Source organism: Eurosta solidaginis, chromosome 2 (assembly GCF_040869045.1).
Source record: "Eurosta solidaginis isolate ZX-2024a chromosome 2, ASM4086904v1, whole genome shotgun sequence".
In the NCBI taxonomy this organism is placed as follows: Eukaryota; Metazoa; Arthropoda; class Insecta; order Diptera; family Tephritidae; genus Eurosta; species Eurosta solidaginis.
The window spans coordinates 224,176,835-224,193,109 of NC_090320.1; the positions used below are offsets into that span (position 1 = coordinate 224,176,835).

General features: G+C 37.5%; 2 protein-coding genes across 2 annotated transcripts in view; one reads left to right on the top strand and one right to left on the bottom strand.

The window, feature by feature from the left end:
• IKKepsilon (I-kappaB kinase epsilon) overlaps positions 1–16,275 on the bottom strand; it is a 51,474-nt gene that overhangs the window by 13,200 nt on the left and 21,999 nt on the right. The window lies entirely within an intron of this gene.
• Positions 594–4,102, top strand: fws (four way stop). The gene is made up of 4 exons (XM_067767123.1): positions 594–705; positions 763–1,333; positions 1,531–2,601; positions 3,399–4,102. Coding segments are annotated over exons 1-4 (2,220 nt in total). The 5' UTR covers positions 594–703; the 3' UTR covers positions 3,975–4,102.

Genomic DNA, 16,275 nt, shown 5'->3' on the forward strand with positions numbered 1-16,275 from the left:
GCAAAAATGAAGCCATTTCTTAGCCATTACTTCATCATTTGGAAAATGGAAAAATCTCCATTTGTTTTCACTGGTTTTCCTGTTGTTGTTTTTTCACCCAAACACAGAACAAAGCATTATTAATAGATTTATTTAATTAAAACTCTCACAAATAACGCCAAATACACGTATATCAAAGCGCGACTAAATGAAAATTAGCTATTTCTACGTCATCAATAACAGCTGATCTTTTGTTTACATGCGCAATGCACAATCTTTTGTTTGTGATGGTTAAGTCACCATGGACTGGCTCTTAAAGGGCGAATTAATGGTGACTTATAACCATAAAGCCATAACCAGACAAAGCAGCTGATCGAACCTACCTTAAGGAAATCAATGTAATCGAGTTAGCGTTATGGTATGGCACCATTAATCGATTACATTGATTTCCATAAGGTAGGTTCGATCAGCTGTTTTATCTGGTTATGGTTTTATGGTTATAAGTCACCATTAATTCGCGCTTAAAAACCTAACTAGCTGGGGCTCTTAAGAACTTCACATTAAGCAGCTTTGGCAGTCCTGCTTTTTGAGAATATATATGTTGTAAGATCTGGTAGCACGATCATATGTTTGCATTTTTTATCCTTTCTGTGGTTGCTTTTTTATTTACAAACGCATTTTTCTAGCAATCACCATTGTATTAAAATACCAAAAGTATACCAAAATGTAAGCATCCAAAAAACTCAATGCTCTTTAAAAGATTTAAATTGTTTCCTTAACCAGGGTTGAAATGGAATTCGATGATGAATCAATCACGCAAGTCGATGCCAACACGACAATACAAGAACAAATTCAGGAACTTTCAAAAAGATTGCAGAATGTAAACGATGATCTGCAACAACAGGTGCGGGAAAAACATGGCGCTTTGCTGCAGCAAGCAACACATGCTGGTCGATTCGATGTAGCGCTCAACACTTTAGCCAATGACGTAGAACAAATACGTTCAACTGGTCGAAAACTAAAATCACAAATTGACGCACAATACCAACAAATAGATAGTCAAACTCGTATTCTAGGACGCATACAGCAATCATCACATTTATTGCGGTCAGCTGGAACATTGCTTGCACTTACTGCAAAGTTGCGTTCAACAAAAGATGTTCTTAAACAAGCTGAATTGCACTACGAGTTAGGACAATTAGTAGATGATGAGAATCTAAAGAAGATTGAGTTTGTACAAAATGCGCGTACAGAAGTAATAGCATCTAGACAAAAGCTAAGAAATTTAACACAGATGCAGTTAGTGACTGGATTACAGGAACGAAATAAGACACAAGTTGTTAATGCCCTTAAGGTAGGGTATAGAATTGATTAAATATAAATGCATCTTTATATAGTAGATTGTCTTAGACAGTGTTAAAAAAACAATTGGTTGGTAAGATAACTAAATAATCTAGTTTCTAATATCTGCATTGATTTCATGCATTTTCATAAATTACATTTTTTTTAATAATGTTCATCTTTACAAACTTCTGCTTTAATTTTTTTAAGATATTCAAAAACTTCAACACATTACAAAAGTCATTGGACAACTTAGTTTCGACATTTACTACTGATTTGGAACAATCAATAAAGGAGTGTTTTGCTGGCACAGACATTTCAGTGTTAAATACTAAGGGAGATACAACCAGTATCGCTACGTCAAAAACAATTCGAGGTCCGGGCAAAACACCGATGCTAACCACTACACAGAATTTTAGAGCAAAATTTTGGAAATCTCTACATTGGCTATTGTACGAAGAACTTTATGAAAGTTGTGAACAAGTAAACTTATTGAAGAGTTCTTTGGATGAAATTAGACAATTTGGCTTTGATACCGGCGAAGAATACGATGTACACCAATATTTTTGGCAAGCTGTACAAACATTACTACGAATATCGTTTAATGATAGTCCAGCGCATGTAACACAGACATTACAAGAAGGTCTAGCCAAATTATTGACATCAGCGCGTGGTCTAGAAGACCGTTTAAATCGTGAATTTATATTTGATAATGATATATTTTCTGGCTTAGAAGTTGGCTACATTAGGAAATGCGCTGCTAATATGAAAGCTTGCCTGGCAGGAGTTGATTTACCATCAAATGAAACAGTTGATGTATTTATAAGAGTTGTGTCGACAGAGTTAAGCGCTGCTCTTATTGATACACGTTTAACAAATTCAGTGGCAGCAGTTTTTATAGCCTGTGGTAAAGAATTATGTACTAAGTTAGAGGCGCAAATTAAATTAGGTGCCGATTCTAAACAAGTGGTGGATATTCCAAATTTTCAACAAATACAAAATACGCTTTTGGCAAATATACTTTACTACTATAAAGATTCCGTATGTCGCATGTTGATTGACTTGAAGGTACAATTTTCCAAAACGAAATGTACCGCACAGCAAGATATTGTAAAAGCGTTGGAAAAAGCAGATATTTTGATTGGCACAATCTTGCAACAGATAATGGATTCGATTTTATCAACTATAAGTATTATATTGCTTAGTATGCATCGTGAACCGGGACTAAATTCAGAAAAAATATCAACTACCGGTCCTTCAATGTACATGAAGGAGCTACAGGTGAGTTATGTATTATGTTTACACATGTATCATATATATAATGTTGCATCTAGAGTAGCTTTAGCAGGGTCACGGCAGTTTATTTTTTTGCTTAAAAGCCTGTCGTAGCAAAAACACTCGACCTAACAGTTCCTGTTGAATACCCAGAAACCTGGGCATCCCAGACATCTGATTGATGAGCTAACACCGCCTAGGGGCTTAAGGAGTCATCTCCGTAAGCATTATGAGGAAATACGGGACCTGAGAACTCAGCCGTAGGAAGCAAAAAAACACAAGCAGGTCCTCAGTGAACTCCACAAACAGGCGTCGGACCTTTATGCCAGGAATTATCCGATGAATCCAGTAATCAAAGGACAATACCCAAAACTTGCGAAAGAGGAACGCATACTCCCCTGCGAAACGAGAGTCACTCTAGCTCAACTTCGTTCTGGATACTGTAACAGGCTAAACTCTTACTTTATCCAGAATCAACCCCGACATACAAAATGTAAGCCCCGCTTGCAATGTGTCCCCACATGACACCAACCATCTCTTTAATTGTAATGTGGAACCAACGCCTCTAACACCCCTTTCATTATGGTCCACCCCTGTTGAAACAGCAAGTTTCCTTGGACTCCCGTTAGAGGATATTGATGACAATTTGTGATCGGTCGCACCCATTGGATGGGGCGAAGCACTGCTACAACAGCAACAACAACCGGATTGCCAGACACAGCTGGGCACCAGTTTTATCTTAATTAGTCTGAATTTTTTGTTTCTTTGTGCTATTTAAATTTTTTTTCATGTATGCATTTCAGGAATTTATCAGTCGGGTATGGTCAAATCATATTGAACCTTTCGAAGATAAAGAAGTAGTATCGAAATGTGGTAACGAATTGGCGACACGTTGTATAGAATTGTTCGTGCATAACATAAGCATATTGCGACCAATCAGTAATGTTGGACGTCAGCGTTTGAAAAGTGATTGTTCTCATATGGAACAAGCACTCAAGCCAATATGTGTTAATTTGTCCGATTTGGGTAACCCAGCGCGTTTATTACGTGCCATGTCATTCCTTATAGTTCAACCACCAGCAGAGTTGGTTAAACAAAATGTCGGTAGTGACTCACTTGTTCCCAGCTATATTGTATTATTTATTTTATTCGGTCATGCCAGTTTTGAATTACAAAGTCCACATACGACGGCAAATTGGTCAAATGAGCGTTTAATTGAATGGTTAGAAGGGCATACATCAGAACGTGAAAAATTGGAATTAATATCGGGTGCATTACAACGTTATCGTGATCAAGTTAGAAGGAAGAACAGTGAACAATATGATGAAATATATCCTCTGATGGTGGAATTTTTTGAAAAGGCTTTGAAAGCGTATTAAATTGTTAAACTAACATTTACATAATATTTATTAAACTTTTAATTATAAATTGAATACAAATGTTATAACCGTATGTGCATACAGCAATTGGCTAATATAAAAAATATACGTAAATATAGGAGAACCAATACATGATTTTTTTCTGAGCAGGGATGAGGAAGATGAAATATATGAAAATACATAAGAAATATTTGAAAATATACTTGTGTGCAATTATCATATTTTGCATTTAATTCTTATTTATGTGCATAAACAATTTATAATTTAATATAAAGTCATCCTGCTAATAAACTTCGCTATAATCATTGGAAAAATAATTCAAACAAAAATTTGTTTAAAGGAATGGGCTGAGAAATAGGTCCACACAAGAAACTAAAACCCACATACAAACTAACGCAGCTATTATTATAGGTAATAGTCTGGTTGAGGGGTCGACTGCTAATACGCTACCAAAAATATCGAGAGAGGTGTCAAACGACGCGTCTTGACATCAGTATTAATAATTCGAAGGTCATCCGGTGGCAAAATCCTGAGCCAGATAAATAATTTTGCATGTAAATGCAACAACAACGATTTGAGCCAGATAAATCCAGATAGAAGTCTGGTTCAATTTGTGAGCCAGATAATTTGTTAATTACTTCTTTTTAGGTTGGCGACGCGGCCTTTAATAAACCTACTTTTTCAAAAATAGATGTCGCTGCTTAGCCTTTCGCCGTATGAGTTAAATGAAAAACAGCGGCGACATCTGCCTATCACATTTCACGTGTGCGAAAATTTCACATCTGCTTTTCAAGTCTCCCAATGATCCAGAGCATTCCCGTGAGAAGTGAGCGTGAGCCGGAACTGTAAAACTCACTGAAAGACGACATACAAGAGGTTTGTTCTTCAATGACGGCAGAGCTTTGACACTCCCAAATTGAAAAATCTGGACGGGTTGCTTTTACGAAGTAAGGAAAACGGGTAATAATTCAATAATCTTTAGCGAAAATTGTAGTAGAATAGTACCTTTAGTAGTGATAATAAATTTTTAAATGCCAACAGGTTTTGGGGGAAATAATACACTTTCTACTAAATATTTCGTGAATTGATAAAGAGCTATGTTGGTTTCAAAAATAACTATATTAAAATTTGTTTCAAAAACTCCCTATATGAGCATAAGTTCAATGCATTTTGACATAAGAGGGAGTTAATGAAAAGCATTCTGAGGCGTTATTCAATCTAATTCTAATGTAGGGAGTTTTTGTGACAAGCCATGAAATGGGAAGTTTTTGAAAAATATTTTGAGATATTGGACGATATTGAAAAGGCAGCCGACATGGGGTGTTACGCTACTCAGCAGCCGCAATGAACTGACAAAAACAAAAATAAAAGAAAATGGCTCATTGTCTTAGAAAGCTCTTTTCCGTTAAGTATTCATGGAAGCGTTCCGGATAAACCGTTAATTTAGAATATTCGGAATACGCTCATTTGATACTACCTCACGAGGTCTGAATATATTGTGACGAATATTAGCAACACTAAGGCATACTATCATCTCTAAGCCGATACTAAGCAGTCATTTGTATGTATGTACATAAATAAATCAATCATTATGTTTACACATATGCACATACAAGCAGCGGAGAGATACGCACAAACACATGCATATATCTGAGATACTCACAAAAGTATGCAATCATTGGTGGCAGTATTACTCACATAAATACGCGCATATTGCTATGCGAGGAGCTATAAACGTGCATCTGTAGTTTATAGCTGGTAACTAAGTAGTAAATTCTAGAAGAAGAAACGCCTAGAAGTATGCGAACGAGGAAACCGAAGAGTATAAAAGCAGCACAAGTTGGGGCATGAGAAAATCTGTTTGATTTAATCACGCTATTGGTTGCGGCCACCGTGGTGTGATGGTAGCGTGCTCCGCCTATCACACCGTATGCCCTGGGTTCAACTCCCGGGCAAAGCAACATCAAAATTTTAGAAATAAGATTTTTCAATTAGAAGAAAATTTTTCTAAGCGGGATCGCCCCTCGGCAGTGTCTGGCAAGCGCTCCGATTGTATTTCTGCCATGAAAAGCTCAGTGAAAACTCATCTGCCTTGCAGATGCCGTTCGGAGTCGGCATAAAACATGTAGGTCCCGTCCGGCCAATTTGTAGGGAAAAATCAAGAGGAGCACGACGCAAATTGGAAGAGAAGCTCGGCCTTAGATCTCTTCGGAGGTTATCGCGCCTTACATTTATTTATTTTTTATTGGTTGCGAAGTATAAATGTTATTGTACTTTTAAAGTAGTCTAATAAAGACCATTTTGCATTATTAAATATTGGAGTTATTTATTCAACAGTTTAGCGATACGAACTTTAGTAGAAGGTGTAAAATAAGCGGAGTTTGCACTAAATTCGTTGCAATATCAAATAAGAATATACATAATATTCCAAATGTAAACCGATTCCCCAAATTCTTAAATGGAGACGAATGTTCCGAACATACGGAATCAATAGAACAGAAGGTCGACTTTTAATACGCGCCCAAAAATATCGAGAGAAGTGTCAAAAGACGCGTATTGACCTCGATGACAATAATTCGAAGGCGGAAATAAAAATTTTACCTCGTTCAAAAGATATTGACGAAAAACCGATTAATGGCCCAGGGTTGCGTTGGCGGCCTTCAGCCGAGCTTATAAAAAATTAATCTGGCCAGTCCACCAATGAGGTGGGATCCAAATTAAATGCGTGCAAAATCCCTTTGTACACAAAATCGTTTTCAGTGTACAAAAACATTACAACAACCACATGAAAATTGCCAACTTCAACTGCAAGTATCTCCGGACAGAGATACAATTTTTCTTTTCCGCCTTCTGATTATTATTGTCGAGGTCACCTCTCTCGATATTTTTGGACGCGTATTAGCGGTAGACTCCTGTTCTAGACTTTTACCTGAATAAGTAAACATGCCCAATGAGTACATTTCGTTGTGGCATCTCCATTATTTACTAGTGACATTTTTACGTGAATCGATTTAATAGTCGAGTTTTTGACGTTGAACGATGAATTTTGAATTGGTTTAGCCACTTCGTTTTGAGAATTACAAGAGAAAAGACGTGCGATACTTGTTGGTTTTTGTGATTCTTCTTGGCGGCCATTTTGAAAGTTGTCATTTCTATTTTGAGACTGGTTTTGTACCAAATAAAATTGTATTTATTTTGTGAATTTCATTGAAATTGTTGAACATTGAAATAATTAAACAGAAGTGGAGAATTGTTGGATACGAGTACTGTAAGTATTTATATTATACTGGGTAAGGTAGCTGACTCTTTTTTGTGTGGTTTTTGAGGAATAATCTGTAGAAGTTTCTCGGAACTTCTACAAAATGGCGGACGCTTCGGCGTCGGGCGATACTGGGAACGCTATGGATGTAATTGAGGGCATTGTGAAGGATTCCTTATTGGAATTAGGAGAAATAAGAGAAGATTGGGAACCGAAAATACGTAGGTTAAAAGGTAACAGGCATAGGGAAGCAAACAAATCTATGTTAGCTCATCCAAACAAACCTGCAAAGGAAATGCCTCCGATGCAAGGAATATTAGTGAAAAAAGGTACAGTCAAAGCAAAGGTAGATGTTAATGGTAAGACATTAGGGGCGATCCCGAAGGCAGACAGTATTGACAATACAAATACACTGGAAGGCAATAAAAATGTGCAAACAGATAGTATGGAGGAGGAAAGTGAAGAAAATCAGGCCATTGGTGGCAACATGTCTGGAGTAAGTGAGGAGAATAATGAAAAGTTGCAGGAAAACAAAAAGGAAAATAAGGACAGGGAAAACATTTTTTTTGATATAGGATACAAAGGAGTGTATGCTGTTTTAGTTGACACATCCAAGTCAAAACACTTTGAAAATCTGACTATGAAGAGTGGGCTTGTCTTATGGTCTAAAATTAGAAACCTACAAATAGAAGGAATCAAAGAGGTAAAGGCTCTAGGAAAATCACTATATAAAATTTTTTTGAGACTGCGGAAACTGCGAACATGTGCGTAATAAATAAAAAACTTTTAGAAATGGAGGTAAAGCCATTTATTCCGAGATCTTTTGTAGAGACGTATGGGGTAATAAAGTATGTACCTGAAGAATTTTCAGAAGAGGAAATTTTCAATAACTTGGTATCTGAGGTTAAAGTGACGGCTGTGTCTAGGATTAAACGTAGGGACAAAGAAGACAAACTAAAATTCATAAACACACAGACAGTAAAGATTGCATTTGCTGGTGGAGAACTGCCAGAAAAGGTACAACTATGGTTTACAAATTGTAAGGTAAGGCATTACTTCCCCCCGGCCAAGCAATGTTATAATTGTGGAAGGTTGGGTCATACGAAGGCCAGCTGTAGAGCAAAGACCAGATGCATTCTATGTGGATATGAGGGTAAATGTGGTGAGGATTGCAAAAACAAAAAATGTATCCTGTGTGGTGATAAAAATCATGTGTCTCTAAATCGAAATGTATGCCCAGCATGGCAAAAGGAGAAACAAGTAATTGAAGTTATGACAATTAAAAAAATTAGCAAAAAAGAGGCGTATGATACATACTCGCAATTGCACAGTCCAGAGCGACAAAATAGATTCAGTTTGCTAACAGAATACGAAGAAGAGTTTCCGCTGCTAAATTCAAACAGCGCAAGAACAATAAATGCAAATCTAGAAACAAATAAATGATTTGTGACAAAGTCATATAATTTAGTGGCTCGTAAAGCCAGCACTACTGAAAAGAAAGTAAACCCAATGCGGGAAAAAAGGAGTCGGGCTGAAGCCATACCTTGCTATGACAGGCCAGGATGGACAAGGGTTTCGGAGTTGGAAAGAGTGATAGATCAGTTACAAAGTAGGTTTTCAATAACAAGAGATGATCCACTAGTCTCAGTATTATACAACATGTGTGAAAAAAATGCAATGGGGGAGTTGTTGGAAGAGAGGGTGGAAAGATTTCGTAATCCTAATGGTAAGTTTAGCACAATACAATTGTCAAAGTTTAAAGACAAACAAATTCAATATTGATATATTTAATCAACAAAATTTAATAGATATTATATGTTTGCAAGAGATTTTCTCCCATGATGAGGAGAATGTTAACCATAAATTAACAAATTTTAAGATGATCAAAAAAACCAGATCAGATGGGTATGGAGGAGTAGCGATAGGCTTTAAGAAAAATATCTTATTTAGCAAAATAAAGTATAGGACTCCATTTGATATTGTTATTGCAAAAACCAGAAATTTAAATAAAAACTTAACAATTTGCTCGGTTTACTTGCAGCCATCCATGAATTTGGAAACATTTAATAATGAAATGGCCAGGTTGATTTCTTTTTTAAATGGTCAAACCAATGTAATTTTGCTCGGTGATTTCAATGCCAGAATGAGTGTTTGGGGTGACACGATTGACACACCCAAAGGAAGGGCTCTACTTTCTCTTATCAATAATTCAAATCTTAGTTGTATAAATGATGGTACAAAGACTTTTTTTAGGAACTCGGACGTAATGGGTACTAGCCAGGCCAGTGTTTTAGACCTGTCATTTATTGGTTTTAGGAGTGAAGTAACATGGCAGTGCAAAAATTCGTTCGTCGGACACAGTCATCACTGTCCAATAGTAATAGATGTGAAAGAAATTTCAAAAAAGCCAATCAAGTTCATATCCAAGAAAGCTCTAGCCAAAAACATTGGAGAAATTCCTAATATTAGTAATGTGAAAGATCTGGTAGATGCTTTTAAAAATGCAAAGAAGAAGGCCACAATGGACTTAAATGACTTGCAACATACCCCAAAAGCGTGGTGGAGTAAAGATCTTGAAAGGAAATATAGACTTTTGAATGCTGCTAGAGCAAAAGCAAAGAAAACTAATAAAATTGAGGATCTTGAAAGTGCATGTGTACTTCAAGATGAATGGAAGGAAGCTGTAAAAAAAGCAAAAAGGGAAAATTTCAATTTAGCCATAGAAAATTTAAATCAAGCTCCAAACACAAAAAAAGCGTGGTGTTTCATAAATAACATGAAAAACTTTCAAAAGGTCAGTGACACTCAATGGTGTGCAGAGGACAATTCAGACTACTTGAATTTTCTGAAACAGCAGGTGATGATTCCTAACTCACCCTCTTTTGAAGAAATGTGCACTAAGCTATCAATACATCCAGAAGTTACACAATTTCCTTGTGCAATAGTAGAAAGTAAATTACAAGGCCTAATTTGTAAAAAACAAAACACAGCGGGGGGAGATGATCACATTACGTACAAAATGTTGAAGATGTTATCTTCTGACACATTTATAAATCTTGAGAAAATTCTGGAACAACATTTCAGGTCTAACATTATTTTAGATGAATGGCGCAGAATAAGAGTGGTGCCCATTCCCAAGAGAAGTGGAAATAATGAAAATATTGAGAACTTTAGACCAATATCACTCATTTCAGTTTTAGTTAAAAGCATTAATATGTGTATAAAAGACACATTGACTACGTATTTGGAAACAAATGAAATGATACCTGCAAGAAGCTTTGCCTATAGGAAAAATAAGTCAGCTCCAATGTGCCTAAATGAAAGTTTATATGTGATACAATCATTGAAAAGCAATAAGTACAAGGTATTTGTTTATGCTTTGGATTTGTCCAATGCATATAATTGTGTTGAAATTGTAAGTCTCACCAAAATGCTTCAAGGGTTGGACGTTCATCCTAATATTTTTATGTGGATTTATAACTTTCTACACAGAAGGACGTTAATGTTAGGAGAGAGTAGAGTGCTTATAGAAAATGGTTTGCCACAGGGCAGCGTTTTATCGCCAATTTTATTTAATGTATATACAGCTCAGTTACATGAGTTGGAAGACAGCCATACTAACATTTTTCAGTTTGCTGACGATTTTTTAATTGTGTCAAATGATAAAACTGCTGCTAAGGCACTTGATAACCTAAAGAATAAAATAACAGAATTTAAAGCAAAATGTATTGAACTGTGCCTTAATATAAATTTTGAAAAGACAAGTGTAATGTACATGGCTAGGGGTTGCAAAAACTCCTTTTCATTCAACATAGGTCTAGACAGAGTAAAACAAGTCGGTCAATTACGGTTTCTTGGTAGGATTATTAATGCAAGTGGCATATTAAAGGATCAGGTTTTGAAAATCAAAAAAGACATTGTGCCAGCTTCTAATCTCATAAAAAGGCTTACCACGGTTAAAGGTGGAATTACTCCAAAAGTGGCTTTAAATACATACAAATCTTTTGTAAGGTCAAAGGCTGAATATGGATGCACAACGTGGTCAAATGCTCCATACGGGTATAATAATAACCTCCAAGTATGCTTAAACAATAGTATTAGAAGATGTATAGGAGTACCTCCAAGTGCACCGGTACACTCAATGTTTGCTCTGGCTGGTGAGCTGCCACCCCTATTCAGGGCTGAGTGGATCACTGCTAAGGAACTGATGAAGCAATGGTTTGTGAACTCTACCTTAAGGTTGAAAATTCAAAATGGACCGTATATAAATACAAGTTACAATGTAACATATCAAAAACATAAAACTATTTTTGATAGAATCAACACAAATGTAAGTTTTTGTAAACATCCTAATATGACAATTGTAAAATCAGACCTTACCAGATCAAAACAAAATTATTCAAAAGTTCAACTTTTAGCTACATACAATGCCGTCAAAGAGGAATTGTTAAATGATGAATTTTTCTTGATTGCAACTGATGCGTCGTGCACTGAGCACAGCGTAGGTTGTGGGGTTTATGATGTAAAGAGGAATATTTCATTGTTATTTAAGATACAAGAAAAATTAACTTCAATGACTGGTGAACTAATTGCAATCTGTGAAGCAGTAAAATATGCAATAAAAGGCAAAATGAATAAAATTGCAATTTTTTCAGATAGTCTTTCAGCACTTAATGCACTTGACACTATTGTAACAAATAATCATATTGTTGCAGACATTCATAATATATTATATACAAATAAAGAAACAATAGAAAGGATTAAAGTAATATGGGTTCCAAGTCATATTGGAATTACAGTAAATGAGAAAGCAGACATTGCAGCTAAAACGGCTGCAACGATTGGAAAAATAATTAATGCAGATCTGACGACTTATGAGGCTGAAAATAGGATTAAAAGATCGATATGGAATAAGTGGATTTTAGAATATAAAGGAAGAAGCCAGACGAAAGGTAAATATTTTGCAGAAATTATGGATGAAGTAGTGAGGGTTCCGTGGTTCAAAAACAAAAAATGTAACTTAGGATGCAGAGAAATTAAAATTCTAAATCGGCTTTTGTTAGGTCACACATACTGTCCTTATTATCTAAGTAAATTTAATATAGGAATTTCAGGTGTTTGCTCACAATGCAATGTAAGTGAGACTGCGGACCATATTATATTTCACTGCCCAAAATACAGCCAGAAAAGAGTCAGCTACAAAATATTCAGTAAATATGGTGAACTAAAAGACTTACTAAAAATAAAGAGTTTGTCAGAATATGAGGAACTTATTGCGTTTCTAGATGAAACTCTACTCATAGAAAACTTGTGATGCAGCTATTCTCCACAATAAAAATGTAAAAAAAAAATTAAGCAAGGTAAAATACATTGAATTAGAATTATAAATCCGGTTAAAGGTAAATTGAATTAGTCTCAATGAAGTTTTTACACTTTTTGATTTAATGATTTAAAATTTTTTCTCAATAATTCCTCGTTTGAGGCATTTCTAAACAAGTTGAAACACTGAATTCTCTTAAAAAAAAAAAAAAAAAAAACGGGAAAAAGATAATAATAATATGTAACAACCATGATTAATGTCATCAATGATATTTGTTTCATTTTACTTGTAGTATACGATAAATGCTATGTTCAATGTTTTACATGTAGACTCGTTGTAATGTTTTGTGAAAATACCACTCTGTGTCTCGTCCTAATTATTGGACAGGTCCATTTGGAAGAGTAGACGCGGTCGAAGCATACATACAAACGAAATATTAGTACACGCGTTTTTATTCGATTGTCTACAATTCTGTGTGCGACTCTCGTCCTAATCGATGGACAGGTCCATTTGGAAGAGTAGACGCGGTCGCTACAACAAAAATAAGGAATTGTTGGCTCTGCCAATCCTATGAGCTATAATCTGAGGAACGGCAAGGCTAGCGTTTCATTGGCGCCCAACTTAGTGGCCTCGAATCTCGACAACGAACCGACTAGCGTGCACAAAATGGCGACATTTTCACCCGAACAATTTTCCCAAATACTGGAGGCGATTTCAAGCGGCGGTAAAAGCGGTTCTTTTACAAAGTGTACATCACGCTTTAAAGGGCAACGGGATCCAGCAACGGTAGAGGAATTTGTTGCTGCTGTAACAGTATACAAAGATATAGAAAAAATTTCTGACGCCGATGCATTACGTGGGATGCCGCTATTGCTCGAAGACTATGCAGCAACTTGGTGGATGGGAATAAAAGAATCCGTTTCAACATTCGACGACGCCATGCAATTGATACGAGCAACATTTTCTCCTCCAACACCCGACTGGAAGATTTACTTAAATATTTTTGAGCATAAGCAGCAAGTACGCGAAGCTACCGACAGTTTTATCTGCAAAAAGCGGCTGTTGTTCTCTCAACTCAAAGATAGCATCAGCGAAGTGGTGCAGTTGAATATGATCTACGGCCTCTTATCCATGAAAATTAGAGATCGTGTGCATCGTGATGCATTCTCGACATTTGACCAACTTATATCGCGTTGCCGTGATGCGGAATTGTTTCTGGCCGAATCCAATCAACTTCCGACGGCACCAGGTGAGAAGGCGGAACGCGCGGATGGGCCCAAGAGGTGCTCTTTCTGCCGATTACGAGGGCATACTGTGGACGTGTGTCTAAAAAAGAAAAAGGAGCAGCAGGCTCAGCAACAATCAACAGTGGCAAGTTCAAGCGGAGCAGCGCCGCAAATCAAACGTACACCTGCGTTTGCATGCTACGGCTGTGGAGCACCGGGAGTGTACCGCGCGAATTGCACAAAATGTAGCGGGCACAGTAAAGACAGTCCTCAATATCTAGCGTTTAATGCGGTGAACACTACCATTGTTGGAAGATCCAGTCCGCTAGTTCACATAGAGATGTTTGGGATGACAGGTGAAGCTCTCTTCGACACTGGAGCGAAAACTTCTGTTGCCAGCGCTAATTTAAAGAAAGTATTATCGAGCAAGGGGTGTGTTTTCCAAGATGTCTTGGCTGACGTCATATTGGCAGATGGAAGCACGACCACGCAAAAAGTGTTATCAACCATTTGCGACATTACTATCGGCAATAGGGTTCGGAAAATTCGAATGATATCGCTTCCAAATGCTACAAAGAATCGTACCTTAATCGGATCGGACTTTTTGGAACAAGCACACATTGTGCTGAATATGGCACAACGATACTGGTATTTCGAAGATGAACCCAGAACAAAATATGATTTCGCCGCTCCAAGTGGGAGTAGTCTACCGTTTGCTATAGGCATAGCTGGTGCGCATGTGGTAACGAGCAATCGGCAATCGCCTCGAACTAAGGCTCTAAACGAATATTCAAATTTCGTAAGCTACGTCATAAGGCGTGATACTAACATCGACGATGCCGATTCTCCAGAAATATGTCCCGAAGTAAACTATGGGCCATCAGTAAAAGAGAAACGTACAAATTCCAACGACTACTCTCCACGTTTAGTACAGCGAATATTTCAGAATTCACTCCCAGTTGGCGAATCTACGCCCGAGAATACATCTCGTCTATTTGCACCTCCAATAAAGGTAAAGATTAGCGGCTATGAAAAGTTTTGCGAAGAGAACTTCTTCTCGTTGAACTCCCTTGAATTGAGTGTTAAAAGTAAGACAGATGTTTGCGATCTAACTATGCAACAGAGTGTTGAGCTGGAAAAGGTACTATCTCAGCATAATGAAGTATTCGAAGAATCAACATGCGCAACACCATTTGCCGTGCACAGCATCGATACAGGCGAACATCTGCCAATCGCTTTGCCACCATATCGATTGGCACCGCACCGAAAGGCTCTATTAAAGAAAGAAATAACCGAAATGCTGAGGGTTGGTGTTATCATAGAGTGCGAATCACCATGGGCAGCACCTGTGGTTATCGTGCCCAAGAAATCAGGCGACATACGTATTTGCATCGATTACCGAGAGTTAAACGCCATTACCAAGCCGGATCGGTATCCTCTTCCACGGGTTGACGACTTGCTGCATGAAGCAAAAGCTACCAATTTTATGTCAACGTTGGATCTACAGGCTGGCTATTGGCAAATCGGTGTGAAGAAAGAAGACCAGGACAAGACCGCGTTCGTTACGCCGTTTGGTATGTATAAGTTCACACGCATGCCTTTTGGTCTACGAAATGCGCCAGCAACGTTTCAGCGGTTGATTGATCGACTCAAAACGTCTCTAAACAACGTAACTTTATTTGCATACTTGGACGATATAATTCTATGCTCGGTCAGTTTCGAAGAGCATCTTCGAGAGCTCAATATGCTTTTCGATCGAATTAAGCAATTTGGTCTTAAGGTCAATAAAAGGAAGTGCCGGTTTGCCTGCCGCGAAGTTAAGTACCTAGGGCACATCTTAACGTCAGATGGCATACGAGTAGATCCAGAAAAGGTCGCCGCAATATCTACTAGGCTACTATCGTTCCTCCAAGCGTGTTCGTGGTACAGGCGTTTCGTACCCCAATTCGCGGATGTTGCAAAACCACTTTCACAGCTGATTAAAAAGAATGCATCTTGGGTATGGACAGATGAACAACAAGCGGCGTTTGACAAGCTAAAGCAGCTGTTGATAACATCGCCTATCCTAAAACAAATCGACGAAAACATGCCATACATCATAAAAACCGACGCTAGCGGTTACGCATTAGGAGCAGTTTTGATCCAGGGGGAGGGTCCGGATGAACACCCCGTAGAATACGCGAGTAGACTCTTAACAAAAGCAGAGTAAAATTACTCTACCATTGAGAGGGAAGCTCTTGCCATAGTGTGGGCTGTCCAAAAGTATCGTGGCTACATTGAAGGATCCGAGGTAAAACTCATCACGGACCATCGGCCGCTTAAATGGTTAATGACGCTAAAGTCACCAACCGGACGCCTAGCCCGATGGGCATTACTCCTCCAACCATATAATTTAAATATTGACTATAAGCCTGGAAAAATAAATGTTGTGGCAGAAATGTTGTCAAGGCCACCTTGTGAAGATAGACACGAAACCAAAGAACCGTGTCATATATG